Source organism: Magnolia sinica, chromosome 3 (genome assembly GCF_029962835.1).
Source record: "Magnolia sinica isolate HGM2019 chromosome 3, MsV1, whole genome shotgun sequence".
NCBI classification, from domain to species: Eukaryota; Viridiplantae; Streptophyta; class Magnoliopsida; order Magnoliales; family Magnoliaceae; genus Magnolia; species Magnolia sinica.
In genome coordinates, this window is record NC_080575.1 from 37,680,768 (window position 1) to 37,704,565 (window position 23,798).

General features: G+C 36.2%; 1 protein-coding gene across 10 annotated transcripts; it reads left to right on the plus strand.

The window, feature by feature from the left end:
- The first annotated feature begins 5,337 nt into the window (after positions 1 to 5,337).
- Positions 5,338 to 22,161, plus strand: LOC131239818 (vacuolar-sorting receptor 1-like). 10 transcript variants are annotated; one of them, XR_009168405.1, is made up of 7 exons: positions 5,338 to 5,505; positions 7,442 to 7,593; positions 7,764 to 7,897; positions 19,213 to 19,321; positions 19,399 to 19,480; positions 20,971 to 21,407; positions 21,817 to 22,161. XR_009168405.1 is itself a non-coding variant. In XM_058237695.1 (7 exons), exons 3-7 carry the CDS (start codon positions 19,229 to 19,231, stop codon positions 21,824 to 21,826), a joined length of 288 nt encoding a protein of 95 aa, XP_058093678.1. In that variant the 5' UTR covers positions 5,338 to 5,505; positions 7,764 to 7,897; positions 19,213 to 19,228; the 3' UTR covers positions 21,827 to 22,161. The 10 variants fall into 10 exon arrangements, 3 of the variants coding, with proteins under 3 accessions (XP_058093678.1, XP_058093676.1, XP_058093677.1); XM_058237695.1 differs by lacking the exons at positions 7,442 to 7,593; positions 20,971 to 21,407 and adding exons at positions 20,387 to 20,437; positions 20,510 to 20,561; XR_009168408.1 differs by lacking the exon at positions 7,442 to 7,593 and adding an exon at positions 20,512 to 20,561 and having other exon boundaries at positions 5,339 to 5,505; positions 21,089 to 21,407.
- Positions 22,162 to 23,798: the final 1,637 nt, after the last annotated feature.

Below are 23,798 nucleotides of genomic sequence, written 5' to 3' on the forward strand. Positions count from 1 at the left end.
GAATGAGAAATTATTTGATGAATCGTTTTTAATAAGGGTGTTGAGATAGGATTCTCAACTACCTTATCTATATCTATAATTTCCTTCATGTAATATAAATTGTCACTATGTAATTTATGAATAAAATGCATATGTATATTAACATGTTCAATATGTTTGATAAAATTTTCAAATGAGAATTATGTTTGAATTGTTTGTTAAATGCTGTTATGATTAACATATGTGACTACCTATTGCATTTAAGTATGACTGAGACTAACACATAGTCCAAGCAATCGATAACAGTTTCTGATTGAGTGGTCGAACTAGTTTCGCCACAATGGATACGTTCGATGAATCCGAACCGTACGGTGATCGTCGACAGTGGTTAGGCCACGTGGAGTTCTTATGCACTCAATGTCGATTAATTCAATGTACGCTATAATCAAACATGTCAAATAACCCAATTGGCCTATTGTGTGTTCACCATGTATGGACGTCACTGCTTGAATCTAAAGTACCGCTTACTAATGTAAAACCCGTTTTAAACATGGCACCACGATTCGCTAAGACTCATGAGCCGGACATGGTAGTATATGAAACACTATGGTCAAGCTGTCGGCCTACGCTGGGGTGACGAGCCTCCTCGTAATGACCAGTGAGTAACCCAAACTCGTGAGCCGAATATGGTGGTGTATGGGACACCGTATTTGAGCTGTTGGCCTACGCTAAGGTGACGAACCTTCTGTAGTGACCTCGAGTATAAACACTTGAATTTACCTATCCACTGTTTTCATTAAGAGTGATGCCTTACAACTTGCCTATCGTATGTAATTAACTAAGATTGACGACCCTAGATGGATCCCTGGTTGGGTTAATGATATAAAGGGAGGTACCTTAGCTTCCCGAATCTGCTGTATGAATAAGCCTAATTAATTACTTGGCTAACACGACCATGCACCACATTGCATGTGCTTTGGCGAGGAAGCGCACGTTTAGGGAGTTTGCCATGCACGATCGTTAGATGAAGTCGCTGAGGGAGTGCAGGCGAGGGCATGCATCATTATTGCATATCATTCCTGCATTAACAAGAGTAACTAGGAAGTGATTATTGTATTGCTTTATCATTACTGCTTGATTGAATTGATAATATATTAACCTTTGCCTTATAGTACCACTAAGTTGATCACTCACTCCCACTCTGGGATGGTGTTTTAAAACACCAACCAAACTCTGATTTAGATGCAGGTTCTGATGAGGCTTATGCGATGGAGCCAGATTTCATAGACGAGGAGGAGTTCTCCTACGTGCAGCTCTCATGCGGGTCTGTGTAGACTTAGAGTTGCGTCTCCAAGATTATCAGGTTACATAGATTAGTTGAACAGTTACATCTTGATATTTTGTAAATTTTGGATCAACATTTGTATATATTCAGCCTGGAATAGATTCATACTCTGGATGGTGAAATACTTTCATGTTATAATACTAGTACCTAAGTCATCCGCTTGCTTAATTTAATTGCACCTAGAGTATGATATATTATTTTAGTATAATCTCACTCATGTTTAATGCACTAATATGGACAACATTTAAACATCATTATATATGTTGCATAAGTGATGCATCGGATCTCGAGAGTTGAGCTCTTGCTCAACCCCCAATTTTCAGGGCTTTATAATGCCCATACGCATCATCTGCATGTTTGTTATGAGATGTGATTGACCAGTGCATATGTCATATGACAGGTTGTTTATGACTTCCTAATAAGTGGAGTCATCCCACATGAGCACACGGTATGCGCATGATTGATGTATGACTAGATTGTATGATTCATGCATCACGTATTTTATAATATGACTACTGTATGCCCTAACGATATCAGGGTTGTAGCCTCCATAGGCATATCATGGATGGCCAAATGGGACACTAGAAATGTTTGGTTCTAACATACGGGTGCCATAGATGTCCCTGGATGAAAATTCCTAAACCTTCGTGGCTAGGAGAGACCCCAGCGTCGAGACCGAGTGGATATATATGAGCGCATGAGGGCCGTATACCAGTAGGCCGCGTCTCCCACTGTGTCGTGGTTGGTTGGGAGGGGGTGTGACCTTACTCGCCTGAGTGAAGAGGCAATATTTAGGTTGAGTTTGACCAACTTGAGGAATGGTTCCGCTATCGATGAGCCGAGCCCGATATTGGTAGGCGGATAGTGAGGTCTCTTCCACTTACCCAGTTGTGTGCTCGGATAAGGGCGGCAAGCTGGCGTAAAGTGTAATAGACCCCGGTGATGATCCCAGAGATGTACAGTACTGATATGTGGACTTATTGAGTAGGGGTTACATATTCAACATTTTACTCATTCATTCACTATTTACTCGGGCTGGTGGTGCGCAACTAATTGATATGTGTACCTTTTTAATGGCTAGGATTTTAGTTGGGGCGCGCTACCAACCTGATATCAGGAGTTTACCAAATTGAGTCTGACTATCCAAATTAGGTATGGGATTGGTTTGGATAAAAGTCCATTGTGATGGACCCCATAGCCTGCGATCCTACGTACTACCATCCTGACTTCACACTCATTCATGGTATTTCATTCGCATCGCATACTGCATTCATGACATATGATATTTTGGGTTACTATGTTTCTACATTTATATGGCCTAGATGATCCTGACAGTATTTGTAGACTCATCAGGATTTGTATACTACATTGCTTCCTCAGTATATGATATTGGTTTATTATGTTTTTACATCGCATAGTCTAGATAAGGCTGATGGTGTTTATGGACTTACTAGCATGTTTCCGCATTACTCTGATATTGTATGATTTATAGATTGCTAGTGTTTCCACTTACTCTGATATTTACATACTTAGCATGTGCATCGCATACACTTACACCACCCTCTAAGCTTTCTATAAGCTTATGCACGATAGATGTGTGCAGGTGGCGTTAGTCGCAGCAGCGTTGAGCTTGGAGCATGCAACCATCTTCTGGAGCTTTGATTATTAATATATGTATTTCCCTTTTAGGACTGTATTCAACTGTTTATATTAGTGGATATGTGATGATGATGTTGCCTTTGTGATTTGGGTAAACTTGTGGTTATGCTTGTTATGAAATAAATATACGTTAAAAATCCTCATTGTAGGATCCTAGGATCGGAATCTAACATATGGGCGCTGGGAGCCGAAAATGGGGTACTACAGAGACCGAGTGGATATATATGAGCGCATGAGGGCCGTATACTAGTAGGCCGCGTCTCCTCAACCTAAATATTGCCCCCTCACTCAGGCGGGTAAGGTCACACCCCCTCCCAACCGTATACTGGTACAATTTGATAGCGTCAATGGCTATCGCATGAGGAGCACCCTCTAAGATTGCACACCCATTATTCATAATCCAGTATAGATGCAAGTCATGAGGATAGATATATTAAACATGGCAATTTATAATCACGGTCATATACTCAAAAATTAAGCTAATCCACATAATCTCATCATAAGTAAAATATAATAGTAATCGCAATGCAAGGGAATATGTCCAAATAATCAAACAATTAATCTTACAAACTTCATAAAATGACTAGAAAATTAAGTTTTAAACATTTACTTCACCCGAAAATTATATCGTACGTGAACACCGCAAGATGGCTGAAATCGCTAAGTGAACACTCACTCCACTCTGAAATCACTATACAATTGAACACCGTAAGATAAAGAGAGAACAACATACAAACGTCTACTTCACTTGAAATTCATATCGTACGTGAACACCATAAGATGGCTGGGAAATCGTTAAGTGAACACCCGCTCTACCCGAAATCACTGCACGATTGAACACCGTAAGAAGAAGAGACAAGCAACATATGAACTTTAGACCACTCAGAAATCATATCGAACGTGAACACCGCAAGATGGCTAGGAAATCACTAAACGAAAACCCACTTTACCCAAAAATCACAATATGACCGAACACCGCAAGATGACTAGGAAATAATAGGATATGTGAGTATAACCAACAAGCCACAAAAGGGCAGTAATAATCCATCAAAGTCATAAAGGGCAAATAAACGATCCAAGTTACGTAACGTAAATGTGCGATCAAGGCCGCATAAGTTAAATGGGGACCGCATTATGAACTTTTCATTGACCTAATTCTCAATGGAGGAGAATTGTGAAGATTGGAAGGGATTCCATCACCTACCATGCTTAGGAGATGATGGTGAATAATGAGATTTACCAATCTCACTATCTCGAAATAGGAAAAGAAAATATGCAAAGCTATCAAAACATCTATTGTAATTTGAGTCACAAGAATCAAAGCAAAATAAACATCCTAACACGCTACAAGCTTCATCTCGTAGCCTTAGCTAAGAGGTTTAACCAACCATAGATATGATTGAAACTAAATCTCTTTAACAAAGCATGAAAAATAAACTAGGAAAGAAGAAAAACTCTTTAATGGTGGCTTCACTCTTGTGTATGCTCCTTAAGACATTTTCAAACCTTAGAATATGCTTTAGAGCCTCCTCGGGAGTCCTATTTATAGTTGTGGAACTCCAACTTTCGCACATAGTTGGAAAAATCTAGAAACCACCTTAAATTTATGTAGTTAGCTAAAATAGACTTCACTTTGCATGGTTTTCCAAAATAGACTTCATTCTGCACAATTTTTCAAAAAGACCCGGAGTTTCAGAATATGCTTTTTTAGGACAATTTCAGAAATATGTTTGTTTTTAAGACAATTTTAAGATTCATTTTCTTTACTTCAAATATTTGATTATTTTCATTCCTCAGTTGGTTTTCTTTTATCTTTGACATGTGAATTTTTCATTAATGACTTCCAAATCTCTAAATCTTCATTTAGTAATCTTTTGAGCATAAATATTTCTTTTGACATCAATTTCATCTTAAGCTATTGAAATCACCTCGCAAATGAAAACATGCATAATTAGATTAATTAAGCACTATCATGTTTATAAAACTAAAGTATAAATGGAGGATAATATGCAATATCTGACCCTCAACAGTATTTTATCTAATTCATCCATCCATTTTGATAGCTCATTTTAAGGCATGAGCCGAAAAAAGGAAGGCAGATCTAAGCATCAAGTGGACCACACAGTTGGAAATAGTGGAAATCAAGTCCCCACCATTTATCTTTGTATGATCCACTTGGACCTTCCATCTACCTTCTTTTCTATATCAAGCCCTATAATTGAATATTAAAAATGAATGGATGGATCGGATAAACCACGTACATCACGGTGGGCCACATGAGCCCCTAACAGGACCGTCCCATAGTGGCGGTCAGCCTTTAAAACTCCCGCACCCTCCCGCCCTCACTCTCACTCTCGCCTTCACCCTCCCTCTCGCTCTCCCTCTCTCGCACTCCCTTGCTTTCGCTCACGCTTGCCCTTCTCTCTCTCTCTCTCTCTCTCTCTCTCAGCGCATCGTCTCCAGCATCATCTCCAGATCTGGTGCGCCCAGCAACCCCTGCCCTTCACCTCTTCCCTGGTCACGTACTCATTTCTCTTAAATGGAGATTTAGGATTTTTATTTCTAGATCTACAGATCTGCAGATTATCAAAGGATACAATATTGGAATTAGGGTGTTTTCCTAAAATCTGTAATGGCAAAAGCATTAGGGTTTTCTTAAAAAATCACTTTTATGGTTTATTGGTTTGATTTTCTTGTGTACATCTCATTATCCATGATATGTGCTTCTCATTATCCATATGTCTATGGCCCAAATCGCTAGCAGATGATGTTAATCATTTGTTAGTGGTTCAAATTCATTGAGATTTTTAGGGTTAAGATCTTCCGATTAATGAGGGTTCGTTGGCCATGTTTGGTAAATAATGAGACCAATGATCTACTTGGTCTGAGTTTCTATAAATGTATGCCATGTATACAGTGGATGCGGACATAGAATAATCTTATCATCCATGGTTTGTAGTGAAGCACAACATGTGTTTGTTGAAATGTCTCTGGTTTAACAGTTTTAAATTTATATGTATGTTTAAGTATTGTGGAGTCCGGCCATGCCAGGCCAAACCAACTTGAATTTTGCCCATGTTTAGTTTGTTTTTTGGTTGTTGTTCCTTTTGGTTTCTTTTGTGCACCGGCATGTTGGTCTCAAGGTAGTGATGACAGTGTTACTTACTGGCCTACTTTTTATCCTGCACTTCTCTAATCTTTCATTCAATAAAAGCCATCTCAATTCAAAAAAGTTCTAAAGGTAACATAAGGGAAATGGGGGTTGGAGTCGTGAGAGACAACTGTAATGATATTAATATTATGTTTATATTCTCAGGGCTGGTTGGCTCCAGAATTTCAAATAGCGCAGAATTCATGGTTTTTGAAATAGAGACTCAAATCTTCACTGACATCGTACATGTACGAGGATCAGTGATAGTTGAAGTGCTAGTACTTGGGTGTGAGGGAAATGCAATCTATTGGGAATTAGTTTTCATATCCAACTCCATAAGGTTCCAATCAAGCTCATTAAACATCACTTTTCAGCATATTCATGGGGAAGCTAACTCTATGGCAGATACTTCAGAAGGGGCTCCTTTGTGTAGCAGGTCTTCCTATCCATTATCTTACTAGATTCTATTACTTCTTTCACCATTGGGCTTGTTCAAAAAAATTAATTTTGTGATCAATAAAAAAAGGAAGAAAAAGTTTCATTTGTGTTATATGCTATTTCATTTTAAGTTCAAACTCTTAAGAAACTTCATTTGCATGAGAACATGTAGGCCTTATTTGGATATACCACCAAAATCACGATTGTTAAACTTCACGGCTAACAACATATAGGCTTGGCATTAAGGGCATCACATAATTGGAACCCACATTAAGAGGGCATTAACTCCTCTCTGTATTAGTTTTTTGTTTTGAAAGAACTCTTCTCTGTATTAGACTAGCTCCGATTGACCTCTGGGTCCCATAGGGTCAATTGGATGGCCAGATATCATATGGTTAGACTTTGAGGATCACAACCCGACCAAATACCCTTTCAGTCCACATACCAATTGAATATTATTCTATGGAAATTGGATGCCCTTTATGTCCCTTTTTATACAAACTGTAAAGTATTTTAAAGGTTTTCTACAACCATGCAGCATGTGTAAGTCATATGGTTGGTATTTATGGCAGTTTAGAATAGTTGGACTCTTATTTAGTTTCCTTATCTCATAGACAAAATAGGCAAGTTATGTTGTTCAATAGGGCTAAAGCCTTGGTTTCTTTTGTGGAGGGTAGGACTTCATGATTCGTCTATAAAGCTATACATATTGGTTGAATTATGAACAGATTATTATGAGATTTATATGCTGTTGTTTCTTGTAAGGATTCGAAACCTTAGAAAAATGATTCTTTTAGAACTCTTTTGTTCAAATCCTTGAGGCCTTTTGTGAAGAAAATTCACATATTTTTCCTTGTTTACTGTTAGAGCTTTGCTATTTGTATCTGGTGTAAATACACTTCTATAAGTATTCTTTGGAGCATGATTGCCAACAGTAGTGGGTGGTTCTTTTGATTATGTTATACCAATCATTTACATTATAAATGACTCGTCATTGCAGCAGATTCCTGAACCTCATAAAGTAAGTCCTCATGAAAACTACATTCATTTATCACTACTTAATAATGCTCCCAAATCAGATCCTTGTAGCTGCTTGTCTATTTCTTCCTTTCGGAATTGTAATTAGTAGGTATTCACGTATCCTTAAGTTGACATCATAGTGAAATTAATCCAAATATTTCTAACATGCAGATATTTATAAAAACCATGAGAGCAATTCAAGGAGCATTGATTGTAGCATCAAGCTTGCAAATCATCCTGGGTTACAACCAGCTTTGGGAAAAATTTTCACAGAACTCCATAGCGACACCTTATTCACCTAGCAGGTTCTATGCTACCTACTTGGTTTCATTCTTGTGTTTGAATGCATTGTTCTACTCTGTTATTTATTTATTTATAAATCTCATGTACTTTTACTTTTAGTCCTTTTTCTTTGCAGTGGTCATTCTTAATTATACTGAATGGGTTTAACTTTCCAAAAAGAAAAAAGATTGTATGGGTATGAAAAATGTTGTAGACACTCATATGGTTTTGTGGATATTGCTGCATAAGGAATATGATATTCATTCATTAAGCATGAGCTACCATCTCTAAAACTGAATCTGTCATTAGTTTCTTGAAAGAAGGGGGGTTGCCTATGCTAGAGTGGTTCTTCAATCATTTATTTTTTTTTTTTTTTTTGTTGTTGATTAGTTTTGGTTCTTTCATGGTTTTAAAGGAATGGCATTGTGAGTTTGAAAAGGCTGAGCTATATGTCCTAAGGGGGAATAGGACTATGCCAAATTAAAAAAATGACAACGGAATTTAAATAAATTAAATACAGATAGAAATAGATAATCCCACAATGTTGAATTTAAAGACAACCTTAAATGAATGAGTATTGAGAGGTTGATACAGATGTTGTTCTAAGGACAACCTCATACCATAAAAACCAAGGGTTTATGGCAGGACAGCCTTACTAGAACGGTTTGTATATCAAAAACTCAAACTGATACAGAGGAATAAAGAAATGAACATTCAATCCACAAGACCAGAAATTATAGTGGTTCACTTGTGTGTACACCAACTGTTTAGAAAACAGACACATAACTACTTCACTCTTAATATCTTCACACAGTAGATATTAGCATTCATTATGAAAATAGGTTTTTCCAGGTTCACCTAAAACCCTCACAATTGTGTCTTTCAAGTGGGTTTATACAATTCAAAAACCCCACACTCTGAGTTTTCTAGATCACCTCAGACAAACCAAAACAGAGAGATTTTTCTAGCACAATCTCAATGAAACCAAAATACAGAAATTTACAATAATATAAAATACCTGGATATTCTCTTTTTGATGAAGCCTGGAAGAGCCAAATTGGAGTAGAAGTTCAATGTCCAATCTCACTTAAGAAATGGTTCTAGATTCTAAATTGATTCTAAATTAAATCAAGTTGGGCTAGCTCTATTTGATTTTAATTCCAAGAAAAGGGCAAGTCTCTATCCCTACTTCAAATGTGATTGGAATACAGAATACAAAATCAAATATAATAAAGCTAAATTAAGAGAATATTAAATGAGCACAATATAGCTTAAAAAGATCACTAACTTATCTCTCAGAGTAGCGTATTGATTTATCTTAAATTGAATGAAAAACTCTGAAATTCGTGTTCTATTTATAGGTGAAGAAATTGCGTTAATGATTGGTTCTGAGGACACCATGATTGGTTGTAGGACCAACAGAATTTTAAAATTTTGAGCGCGATAAGATAAAGCCGTTCCACGACTTGTCGTAGGCCCTTCACGACTGGTCGAGGGACCTCCACGACTGGTCGTGTGGAACCAGATTTAGTTGCTGAACTTTGAGTCGAGACTGTAGGACTGGTTGAGAACGAGTCGAGCACTGTTCGCATGACCGGTCGAGCAGTCTCCAGGACTGGTCGAGGCTGAACAAAAAATTTAAAAAATTTGCAATAAACTTAAGACTAGTCGAGGAATCTCTTAGACTGGTCGAGCTAGTGCTAGGACTAGTCGAAAAATAGTCTATTCACTTATAAAATGTTCTAATTGAATTATGTATTCAAAATGACCTACCCTATGGTCAATCTAGGGTCATTATTACCTTATACATGATGTATGAACATTGAAACTTCTTTTTCTTCAGTTGATAGTCATTTTTTGAAGTTCGCGAAGCTTGAGATCTTGTCATAGGTTGAAGCTTGAACTTGAGTCTCTTGAAGCTTAAAATTGACTAACGTTGAAGCTTGAACTTGAGTATCAAAATTTAGGAACGTTGTCTTAACTTGTACGAAGCTTTGAAGATCTTGAACTCTTGAAGCTTGAAAGCTTGAATTCAAGTACACTTGCCTTTGAAGTTATTGAACTAAAGACCATTGTCCTTGAGCGATGCACAATCTTCATTATGTAGATAAGCTACACAAGACACAGATTCCAAGAGAGGTTTTGGCACTACAAAATTTGACAATTATAGGAGCTCGAAACCATAACACTTACAATCTCTCCCTTTGTCAAATTTGTCACAAAACACACTCCACAATAACATAAACAGTATACGCACAAAGAATCATGCACCAGTTATCAATATAAACCAGTCAACTTGGTTAAAGAATCAAGCACCAGTTATCAATAAAAGAAAGCAAGTAAGCATTTTGCTACTCCCCCTTACTCCTCTCCCATAATCCATATGCCATATATCACAAACACCATATATCAAGCATGTCAAAATTCTCCCCCCTTTTGTCACAATATGACAAAGGAAGAACCCAATACAAGAAACAGGATGTAGATAAACAAGGAAGAATAAGATGATCAATGAGGAATAATAGATCAATATATCAAATTCATAAGCAAGTAATGTTCAAGCATATTCACCTAACATCAACATAATTCAACTAAATACAATCCCACAAACCGAAAGAAAGCTAAGTATCAGAAGAGTTATTACAAACCAAGATTAGAAAATACTAATCAGATCCTGAAGAGGGAGCAGGAATAGATGGATCAATCTGGTGTAAACCCTTATTAATGCGACTCATATATTTACGCATATAAACAAATTTTGAATCCTGGGTTACACGAATCTGAGCCACCCATTCCTCAAGAGAATTTAACCTCTCAGCAAATTAGAAGGCTGATAATCAGGGTCAGCCTCAGAATCTAATTCGATGTCATTAAAGATATCGTCCATGTTAATGTCTTCTGGAGGTAAATCGCCTTCTTCTTCATTTACTGCTTCAGCTCCACCCACACCCACATTGACTTGGCCTGCGGCCAACCCCAAATCCATCTTGTTTATATTTGAGTTGTTGAAGATGAGGTGATGAATGGGTGCCTCTCCAACAGGCATAGCCACTAACACATGGGTGGCTAACACAATTATAAGATATGCAAAAGAGATATCACTGTGTCCAGGATGGAGACGGAATTGTATGATGGAATGACAAATTAAAGAAGGAAGACATACGTTGGTACTAGAAAAGATGGAATACAAAATCCGAACCATGAAAGAGGTGAGTTTGGTTTTGTTACCAGAACGAGGATAAAGATTTGAAATAAATATCCTGTGAAGGACCCTGTATCTGGATAACAAAATACTTTGAAGCAAGCGCATTCCCATTTTGACTCCATTGCGCATGTATATTACACAATGCTCTAGTAAGCATGCATTTTTATGATTCAGATGGTTTCGCTACTAGAGTGCTAATTGGAATACCTTCATCATTGACAGGCATGTCCATTAGGCCAGAAGTTAGATGTCGGTTTACTTCAAATGGACCTTCTTTAGTTGCTATAATAAAAGTTAAATTTTTAGTTGAAAAATCCGAAATACATGCATACATAGCTTGCGCAATAGACCGGTATGTAGGCCCACCCCAATGTAGAATGTTGGCCCATTCTACAATTTGGAGAAGAGGAAGGATTTCAAATGGAGCAAGATGTTCACATGAACGGGTCGTTCAATTATTACATTGCGCAACCTTAAATCCCGCACATAGGAGGGATCATCTTCGGGTGACCGAAGGTGGTGCCTTATAATAGATGTCGATCTAGATGTTGAAGGATCATGAGAACTTTTCTTTTTTGCCTCTACCTTTCACTTGCAACTAGAAAATCAAGGAATCAAAAGGTTGCAAAAGAAGTAGAGTGAGTTTTGTCAAAATCAGATTACGGAGAAGAAAACCCCAAAAACCTTAAGGAAACAAGAAATAAATCACTCCAAAGATGAAAAAGAAGTGATATGAACTTAAATCTATGAGGAAAATGAAAATAAAACACTAACCTTAAAGAACTATGGAGATGGGTTTGACCGGTCGTGCGAGGACCTGTTGGAGAATAAACCCAAATGAAGAAAAATGGGTTTTTTCCCCAAATAAAGCATCAGCCCGCGCTCTACGACTAGTCGTGTACATGCTCGACTAGTCGTGCCATGACTGGTAGAGTATGTACTCAACTGGTCGTGCAGAGCCAAAAATGTGCATTTTTCATGAAATTTTAAAATTTAAACATTCAAACTAACATATATATATATATGTACATTATGATATAGAAATGCATGAATAATCAATTCAAATTGCACATACCAAGATCAAATTTCAATTTAGAAAACCTCCTTTTGTCAAGCAGTTTCATGAAAATGTCAGCAAGTTGAGTCTCGGTCGGAATGTATTCCAAAGTAATTGTCTTTTCTTTCACTAACTCACGAATGTAGTGATATCTAGTGTCAATGTGCTTGGTTGATGAATGCTGAATTAGATTTTTAGATATATTAATTGCACTGGAATTATCACAATATAAAACCATGGTCCTGTGTAATTCCGTAATTGCTTAACATTCTTTTCATCCATATAAGCTGAGTGCATGCATTACTTGCTGCAATGTATTCAGCATTAGCGGTAGAGAGCGATACAGAACTTTGTTTCTTACTCTGCCAAGAAACTAAATAATTCCCAACATAGAAACAACCACCACTGGTTGATTTCCTATCATCAACGTTACCAGCCCAATTAGCATCAGTATAACCAGCTAATTGAACTCTAGTATAATGTGGATACCAAAGACCCAGATTAGCTGAACTTGTGACATATCGCATAATCCGCTTAACAACAGTTAAATGTGACTCTTTAGGGTCAGATTGATATCTAGTGCAAATCCCTATGCTAAATGCAATATCAAGTCGACTCATAGTTAAATACAACAAACTACTTATCATACTGCGATACAATTTAGGATCCACTTTCTTACCTATAGAGTCCTTTGAGAGTTTTAGGGTCGTACTCATAGGATTATCAAAAATTTTCCCATTCTCAAATCTGAGCTTTTTAACTAAGTTCAGAGCATATTTGGTTTGATAAATAAAGAAATCATCAGGTTGCTGTCTAACTTGTAACCCTAGGAAATAATTCAATTCCTCAACCATGCTCATTTCAAACTTAGATTTCATAAGATCTGCAAACTCAACATTCATATTAGCACAGATAGATCTATAAATAATATCATCAACATAAATTTATACTATTGAAAGGTGATCATTATGTTTCTTTACAAATAAAGTCTTATTAACACTTCCAATTATAAAGTTATGACTTAATTAAAACTTAGTCAATTTTTCATACCATGCCCTGGGAGCTTGTTTTAAACCGTAGAGAGTCTTTTTTAGGCGATATACATGATCAGTATTCTTAGGGTCTTCAAAACTCGTTGGTTGTTCAACATACACTTCTTCATGCAAATCGCCATTTAAAAAAGCACTCTCTACATCCATTTGATAAATTTTGAACTTTCTAAAGCAAGCAATGGATATAAATAGTCTGATTGATTTAAGACGAGCTACTGGGGCAAAGGTTTCATCATAATCGATGCCTTCAATTTGAGTGTACCCTTGTACAACCAGTCTAGCCTTGTTTCTAATTATATTACCAAGTTCATCAGACTTATTTTTGAAAATCCACTTAGTTCCGATAATATGTTTATCTTTTGGCCTAGGAACTAAGTACCAAACATCATTTCTAACAAATTGATTAAGCTCTTCTTGCATCGCAACTATCCAGTTTTCGTCAGTAAGAGCTTTTTTTACGTTAGCCAGTTCTATCTGGGTGTAAAGCACACATAGTTGCACACATCTTTTAGTTGTCTACGAGTGTGTACACCAGTGAGAGGGTTTCTAAGAATTTGATTAGTTGGATGGTCTTTAACAGTTCTCAGTTCAAAGTTATTTTGACTTGATGAAGAATCTGGTTTATCAATTAGAAGTACTTCATCATTATCTGAACTTGAGACAGGTGTATTCAAGTGATCATCAATAACCACATTAATGGATTCTTGAATTACACTAGTTCTCTTATTAAGAACCCGATATGCTCGACTATTCAGATCATACCCTAAAAATACCCCTTCATAACTTTTGGTGTCAAACTTACCCAGATTTTCTTGGTCACGTAAAATGTAGCACTTGCTGCCAAAAACTCGAAAGTATTTGACAGTAGGCTTCTTATCAAACCACATTTCATAAGCCATTTTACCGTTTGATTTTCTAGTATAAACACGGTTAACTATATAACATGCAGTATTTACGGCTTCGGCCCAAATATTTTTAGGAAGCTTCATACTGTTTAACATTACATTTGCCATTTCTTGAAGCACTTTATTTTTTCTTTCTACAATACCATTTTGTTATGGTGTTTTGGGTGCAGAGAATTCATGTGATATTCCTTGATCACTGCAAAACTTCTCAAAACCGCTATTCTCAAATTGTGATCCATGATCACTACGGATCTTACAGACTTGAGTCTCTTTTTCAGTTTGGATACGTCTAAGTACCCTTTTAACTTCATCGAGAGTTTTTGATTTGTCTCTTAAGAAGATTACCCAAGTATATCTGGTAAAGTCATCAACGATTACCAGAATATACTTTTTACCACCTTCACTCTCCGTTCTAGTTAGTCCAATAAGGTCCATATGGAGGAGTTTGAGCGGTTTAGATGTGGCATTGGAGTCCACCTTTTTGTGAGAGCTCCTAATTTGCTTGCCAATCTGGCATTCACCACATATTTTATCTATTTTCTGTATTTTGAGTAAGCCTCTTACTAACTCTCTTTTGCTCAATCTATACAAGTTGCAGTACTGTACATGTCCAGGGCGTTTATGTCATAACTCGATCTCATCGGTATGGACCATGTAACACGATATATTAGATGAGCTTGAATCACTTATAATGTAGCAGTTTTCAGAAGTTCTACAACTAGTTAATATTATTGAACCATTTTTATTTATAATTTCGCACCCTAGGTTAGTAAATTTTATGTTATGATTTTTATCGCATATTTGAGAAATGCTTAATAAGTTATGTTTTAAACCTTATACATATAAAACATTCTCAAATAAAAGGAGATTAAAAAGTTGAACCGTACCTTAGCCAATAATCCTACAGTTGCTACCATCACCAAATGTGACTGAACCATTAGTCATGTCTTTAAGATTGATGAACAGACCTTTGTCACCAATCATGTGCCTAGAGCATCCACTGTCCAGGTACCACTTTGAATGTCTTGAAGCTTTGAAGGCCGTGTGGGCAACCAAACAACTTTAGGAACCCATTTCATTACAGTTTTGGATTTAGGAGTATAGTTGGTCTTCTTATGATTGTAGTTGTTATAAGACTGACTCATTGAGTTAGATTTTAGGAGCTCCTTAAGTAAATCAACAATTTTCTCAGCTAAAGGATTACAATTATGATTTTTATAGTTGATATGGTTGCTTTTAGATTTTAAGGATTAAAAAGTTTTAGCATTTTTAGAATAATTTTGATTTGAACTTTTTCCTTTTGAGTTTGAAAACTCTCCTTTCACAAACTTAGGAGGAGTATTCTTATGTTTGGGAGGAATATTTTTGTCGTAGCCTAAACCGGATTGGTCGCCATATTTTCTGGATCCGGATAATAGTTTTTATAACTTAGGATCACCTTGGGCAAACCTCCATGTATCCTTTAAACTCAAAAGAGAAGAAACTTCAAGTTTTAGTTTTTCATTTTCAGATTTATGATTTTCAATATGGGAGGTTTTGAAATCTAAATTACATTTAGTTTTTTCAAAAGAATTTGAAATGTGGGATTTTTCTAAGACAAGAGTATCAAAATTTTCTTTAAGTTTCGAAAACTTTTCTTTTTGAAGTTTTAGTTTTACCACAATTTTACAACTCTCCTTGTAAAGGACATTATAAGCATCTTGATGATCTTTTACATTTTCATGATCACTATTCAGATTTTCTTCACTAGTTGAATCATCATGATCTAAAAAAGTGAACTTGGCTAGACTCATAAGGGCTTTAACTTCATTACCTGACTCGGTTTCAGATTATTCTGATTCAAAAGAGGCTTCAGAACCAGATGATTAATCCCAAGTAGCCAACATACATTTCTTTTTAGGTTTGTCCTTTTTAGGACACTTGTTCGCTAAATGCCCATATTCATGGCAGTTGTAACATTAACTATCTTTTAAAGATTTTCAAGTTTTAGATTTAGATCTTTTCCTTCATTAGATTTTTGAAAATTAACCCTCTTTTTACTTTTGAAAATTTTATAAAACTTTGTACCTAAAAGGACCATATCATCTTTAGAATTTTCTAAATCAGAATTACTACTATTTTCTTGAGAAGAACATTTAGAAGATTTAAGGACGATGGATTTTTTTTTAGGAGCTTTAAAAGTTAACTCATAAGTTTGTAAAGAACCAACTAATTCTTCTACCCTCATATTATCCATATCACGAAGTTCCTGGATCGCAGTTACTTTTGAATTAAACCGTTCAGGTAGTAAGAGTAGTATCTTTGCACAGACTTTACTTTCTGGGATTTTTTTCACCAAGACCCCACAGAGAGTTTACAATGTCATTCAATCTTGTTTAAAAGTCCATGAAGATTTCATTTTCTTCCATACGTATTTCCTCAAATTTGCTTGTGAGAATTTGGACTTTAGATTTCTTGACGATTGTTGTTCCCTCGTGTGTCATTTCTAAAATGTCTCAGGCTTGCGTTGCAGTATCATAGGATATAATTCTTTTGAATTCATCTGGTGATCGTGTGCAAGTTATGACATTTAAAGCGTTTGCATTGGCACTACTCTCATTTTTCTAAAGTGTGGTCCAAGTAAAGTAAGGTGTGATTTTCATAGATTTGGATCCATCGATACCAGTTACTTCAGTGGTAGGAGGGGTCCATTCAGTCACTGTGGCTTGTCATATGCTCTCATCCATGGATTTTAGGAAAATCCTCATTATGGCTTCCAATAGGCATAATTGGAGCCATCAAATGGTGGAGGCCTAGTGACTGAAAGGCTATCAAAATTTGACATCTCAAATAGCTTAGATCGATTAGCTCAAGAAATAAATCTAACAAGAATAATTAAAAGCAAGCTATTAGGCTCTGATACCAATTGAAAAGGCCGAGCTATATGTCCTGGGGGGGGGGGGGGGGTGTGAATAGGACTATGCCAAATTAAAAAAAAAATAACAAAATTTAAATAAATTAAATACGGATAGCAATAGACAATCCCACAATGTTGAATTTAAAGACAACCTCAAATGAACAAGTATTGAGAGGTTGATATAGATGTTGTTCTAAGGACAATTATGGCATGACAACCTTATTAGAACGGTTTGTGTATCAAAAACTCAAATTAATACAGAGGAATAAAGAAATGAACATTCAATCCACAAGACCAGAAATTACAACATTTCCACACTTGCATAAAAGAAATTGCAACATTCTCCACAATGCAAAAAGGGAAATTACAATCATCCACAAAAAGAAAACATTCAATCCACAATACCAGAAATTATAGTGGTTCGTTTGTGTGTACACCAACTGTTTAGAAAACAGCCACACAACTACTCCACTCTTAATATCCTCACACAGTAGATATTAGCGTTTACTATGAAAATAGGTTTTTTCAGGTTCACCTAAAACCCTCACAATTGTGTCTTTTAAGTGGGTTTACACAATTTAAAAACCCCACACTTTGAGTTTTCTAGATCACCTCAGACAAACCAAAATAGAGAGATTTTTCTGGCACAATCTCAATGAAACCAAAATACAAAAATTTACAATAATGTAAAATACCTGGATATTCTCTTTTTGATGAAGCCTGGAAGAGCCAAATTGGAGGAGAAGTTCAATATCCAATCTCACTTAAGAAATGATTCTAGATTCTAAATTGATTTTAAATTAAATCAAGTTGGGCTAGCTCTATTTGATTTTGATTCAAAGAAAAGGGCAAGTCTCAATCCCTTCTTCAAATGTGATTGGAGTACAGAATACAAAATTAAATATAATAAAACTAAATTAAGAGAATATTAAATGAGCAAAATATAGCTTAAAAAGATCACTAACTTATCTCTCAGAGTAGAATATTGATTTATCTTAAATTGAATGAAAAACTCTAAAATTCGTGTTCTATTTATAGGTGAAGAAATTGTGTTAACGATTGGTTCTAAGGACACCACGACTGGTCGTAGGACCAACAGAATTTTAAAATTTTGAGCATGATAAGATAAAGCCGTTCCATGACTGGTCGTAGGCCCTTCACGACCGGTCGAGGGACCTCCACGACTGGTCATGACCTGTCCACGACTGGTCGTGTCGAACCAGATTTAGTTGCTGGACTTTGAGTTGAGGCTGTAGGACTAATTGAGAACGAGTCGAGCACTGTTCACACGACCGATCGAGCAGTCTCCAGGACTAGTCAGGGCTTAACAAAAAATTTCAAAAATTTACAACAAACTTAGAACTGGTCGAGGAATTTCTTAGACTAGTCGATCCAGTGCTAGGACTAGTCGAACAGAGTCCAGGACTAGTCGCAAAATAGTCTATTCACTTATAAAATGATCTAATTGAATTATGTATTCAAAATGACCTACCATATGGTCAATCTAGGGTCATTCATACCTTATTCATGATGTATGAACATTGAAACTTCTTTTTCTTCAGTTGATAATCATTTTTTGAATTTCGCAAAACTTAAGATCTTGTCATAGGATGAAGCTTGAACTTGAGTCTCTTGAAGCTTAAAATTGACTAACGTTGAAGCTTGAACTTGAGTATCAAAATCTAGGAATGTTGTCTTGATTTGTATGAAGCTTTGAAGATCTTGAACTCTTGAAGTTTGAAAGCTTGAATTCAAGTACACTTGCCTTTGAAGTTCTTGAACTAAAAACCATTGTCCTTGAGCGATGCACAGTCTTCATTATGTAGATAAGCTACACGACACAGATTCCAAGAGAGGTTTTGGCACTACAAAATTTGACAATTATAGGAGCTGGAAACCATAACACTTACAGAGTTGTTTCATGCTTTCTAGGGAACTAGATGGTCATGATCTCTCTTTTTTGGTTCTTTCATAGTTTCAGATAAATAGTTGTTGGTGGAGTTTTCTAAAATTCTTTTGGAAAGTTCTTTTCTGGAGTTTCAGATAAATAGTTCTCAAAAGAAGCTTATCATGATTTTAAGTTTGAAAGAAGCTTACCAAAATTTTCTTCTTCTTTTGAGTGTGGATGGTTGGAATACATGTAGAATCATTAAATGTACAAACGCATGCCCTAGATCAGATTTTTGCATCTCATTTTCTATTATTTTTATATTTTATTTTTAGCTAAATTTACAAATGAATGGTGTCAGTTCATGAAAGTCAGACAAACGGGTGTTTGAACTATAATGGTGGTTGCTGGGAAGACAAGGCTGCCAACATTATTGGTTGTAAGGTATTAAAGGGTACAATTAGCCCGGCATACAATTTGAGATGTTTCCATCTATGCTAATAGTTGCATTATTTATTCAGGATACATTCTGTGGAAGGGTGTGTGAGTGTCCGTTGGTTCAGGAAGTGGAGTTTAAGGGAGATGTTTATAGCAGTTGTCAAGGTAAACCTCTCTCTTGCTCTGTAGGGTATATCCTATCTCTGTATCTCACACACACTTTTTTATAAACGAAAGTGAGTTTTTAGGTTGTAGAAGGGTGTCCTATTTCATGGGATTGCTACTTTTACTTCTTTTCCATTACTCTTATCACTATGTTATATGCAGGTACCTATGGTCTCCTATATATTTTTTGTATATGATTACTTGGAACTGAATGTGGAAGCCTTCATTACTAGCTATATTTGCTAGATCCATCTAATTGATGGATGAATGGAATGGTTTATTTAAATGTAAAATTGTCATGATGTTCGTGTGATGCGTGGACAGTCTCTGTAGGTATGTCACACCCTTTTATCATACTTATATCTGCAAAATGCACTTATCCACTATGCCTTCAAATTGATTTTGATATATTCTTTGGTGACATCAAGATCTTATATATATGGCTTTTGTCATTTATGCAAAACACGCTTATATATAGTGCTTTCAAATTGATTTTGAAACCCAGCATTGTTTCAAGAAGAACCTTCATTTTGTTTCATGAACAGAGGATGGACGAGTGATGAGCTTTTTTGTTGTATTAGAAAGAAAATTTGTTAGGAGATGTCTCAGTGAGGCACATGGCATAATTATAAGTCCTATCTCTCCATATGTCACATTGGTTATATATGAAAAGATCATCAACTATCTACCCTGTTTCAATCTAGGAAAAAAGAAAAGAAAAAAGAAGCAGCAGTATTTGGTCTAGCTAGATGTATCTGACTAATAAATTGGACCTCACTGATAAATTGGAATTGTTTATTTAGTAAATGTTTTCTTGATGTACATGCACTGTAGTTCCATTGAATTCTCAACCCTATAATCATTCTGGTGATTATAATGCTGGAAATGGTTTGTTTCTGTTTAAAGTGGCTAGGAGATGTAAAATTGTGAATTTTCTTGGGCTGGAAATAAATAAGAAGGAAAATATTTCTTTTTTCTTTTTAATTGGTGAAAGCAAATTTCATGCTTTAACAAATTTCGATCTGGTGCAGCTTGTGAAACAATGTCTAGATTTTGTTCAACAACATGGCTTGAAGAATTTGTGAGTGCTCCTTTTAAGCATGGTTAATCTGGTCCTTTTTACTAGATGTAACATAGACTTCTCTATTACTTCCCTGTGTTTCCTTTCTAGTCAGGTACATTGTACTTTCATAAAAGATGCATATTGAGAACTTTTATTCTAGATGAATCTTAGAAGACATGTGGATGCTTAGTCATCAGCATCATCATCTAAGCCTTATACCAACTAATTGGGATTGGCTACACCAATAATATTATGCAATTCTACTCTATCAAGATCAGATCATAGTTATAATGGAGTATGTTATATAGTGTGTCAGCATCATCATCTAAGCCTTATACCAACTAATTGGGATTGGCTACACCAATAATATTATGCAATTCTACTCTATCAAGATCAGATCACAGTTATAATGGAGTGTGTTATATAGTGTGTTGGTGGGCACGGGAAGGGTATGTGTGAAATCGAGGAGTGTATTTGAGCGTTCTGTGTGTAAATGTAAATCAATGTAGCTGCTCCATGTGGGTTGTTGTTGCTAGTTGGTTCAGGTAGTGGTTGCAGACGCCTCTGTTTGGATGAGTTTTAGCTGATGTTGGTTGGAATGGGAAAGCTGTTCCTGCTAAAGTTTGGAGTGTGATCAGCAACTTATGGTTACAACTGCTTCGGTTGGATTTGGATGAATCTAGATTCCTGGTTTTAGCTGCAGCTACTCCTCGTTTCGCAAGACATATCTTCATCCTTTAACCTCCTTGTCGTTGTCTTGAAGACTATAATTTTGTTTGTGCCTTCACCTGCGATTTTTACCAGGCCATTATGTTGATTGGGAGGGAGGGCAGTAAGGGCTATTGGAAAGGCAATCTAGCACAGGTGATACACATAATTTGAAATGGTGTCGTGCAGCTGTTTGCCTATGAATCTTACAAGTATTCAATTTGTTATGTACGAACATGTGATTTATCTTTTCCATCTTGGGATATAGAATATTTTCATAGGAAAGGATGGGGAGAGCTCTATTGTTGGGTGACTAGAAGTAGGGGCTTGAGCTGGTGACCCACCATCAAGTCCAATTTCAATCTTTTTCTTTTCTTTCACTATATGATACTTTCTATTGTTGCTTGAGTATACATTGCAGCCATTTTTTTTTTCCAGAAATTGTTATCTCCCTCGTTCTTAGGATACCCTTGTTTGTACAATAGAGGCATTATATTCCTACCTTTTACAATTGGAATTTAAATGTGAAGATTGTTTTTTTATTTTTTATTCATTTTTTATACAGACACTCTTAGCTTGGAAAGTAAGGTTGTGTGCTTGGGGCTATCGAACAATCCCCACTTCAATTGATGAGCTTTTCCGTGTTGAATATGGACCATTGGACGGTGATATTTGGATGGACACATTATTTTTATTTTAACAGTTTTACAAGGTGAAGTGATGTGGAAGATGGGTGTGAATCACTCCATATGTTCTTCTTCTCGTGCTTTAGATTCTTCTTTCTTTACATGTATTACTTTAGATGGGTATATGGGTTTGTAAGCCATGAAATGAAGTATTTATCTGTATTAGCTTAGATGAGTAGATCTATCTAGGCATGTACTAGCAATGGCAATAGACACCATTATTATAATAGGTTATTTTATTAAAACTGTAGTTATTACTAACTAGCTACTGATTTCGTCATACTCTTAGCTACAAATATTATCCGTAGCTGCATGTAAATTTCGCTATAGGAAGCATGGCTACGGATTATATCTGTAGCCATTGGTATCTTTGGCATGACACCAATAGTTACAGTCGTGCTATGGACGATAACCATAGCCAAAAGCTTTTAGCTACAGTTTTTATCCGTAGCCTTTGCCCCTTTTTTCTTCCTGATAGTGGCTTACTTTATGAAAGATGCCATATTTCTTCATTAAGTTCTCAAATGGCCTATCACAAAAGTGTGAACCTCTATCACTAATGATGGCATGAGGCATTTCGAACAAGGAAATGATTTTTTTTCTTTTAATAATCGAATGACCGTTTTATGATCATTATTTCGGCACGGGATCGCTTTGACCTACTTAGTGACATAGTCTACTGCTAACAAAATGTAAATATTCCCAAAGGATTGGGGGAATGGTCCCATGAAATCGATGCCCCAACAATTAGATGCTTCAATGATATGAATGAGGTTCAGAGGCATTATATTTCGACGGGATAACCCTCCCAATTTTTGACAACACTTACAAGCTTTGCAAAACTTATGAGTATCTCTAAACATCGTGTGCTAGTAAAAGTGGCACTATAGAATTTTGGCGTGGTCTTTTTAGCAGAAAAGTGACCACCACATGCCTGAGAATGACAAAAGGAGATGACACTTTGATGTTCATTGTCTGAAACACATCTCCCTAGAATTTGGTTTGAGCAATATTTAAACAAATAAGGATCATCCTAGAAAAACTAACATACCTCGGCAAAGAATTTTTTCTTATCTTGTGCAATCTAATATATTGGCGTGAAACCTATAATAAGATAATTTGCAATGTCAGCAGATCAAGGTACTTGGAAGAGTTTAAACAATTGTTCTTCAGGGAACATGTCGTTTATTAGTGTCGGCTCAAGGGAATCAGGGAGGTCAAGTCAAGAAAGGTCGTTGGCCACTACATTTTCTACTCATTTTTTGTCTCGTGTTTTAATATTAAATTCTTAGAGTAAGAGGATCCATCTTATTAGGCGGGGCTTGGCATCCTTCTTAGAAAGAAGATACTTTTGCATTGTACGGTCCGTGTAGATGATGATCTTAGATCCGATTAGGTGGGACCTAAAATTTTCCAAAGCAAACACTACAGCTAAGAGTTCCTTCTTCATAGTAAAATAGTTCACTTAGACAGAATTTAGAGTTCTACTTGCATAGTGAATAAATTAGGGTTTCTTTTCTTTTCTCTGGCCTAACACCGCCCTAATAGCATAGTCAAATGTATCACACATAATCTCAAAAGGGATGATCCAATCGGGTGGCTGCATGATAGGTGCGGTAGTTAATATGCCCTTGAACTTAGTGAAAGCTTCTTGACATTGTTCAGTCCACTCGTAGGTACATCCTTTTGAAGTAGATTTCATAAAGGATGAGAGAGATGACTAAAGTCTTTTATGAATCGTCTATAGAATCCAGCATGTCCTAAGAAGTATCGCACATCGCGTATGCTCTTGGGCAATGTTGTCGAATCGCATATGCCTATGCGCATATCCGATCGCATATTTTTTTTGAAATATATAAAT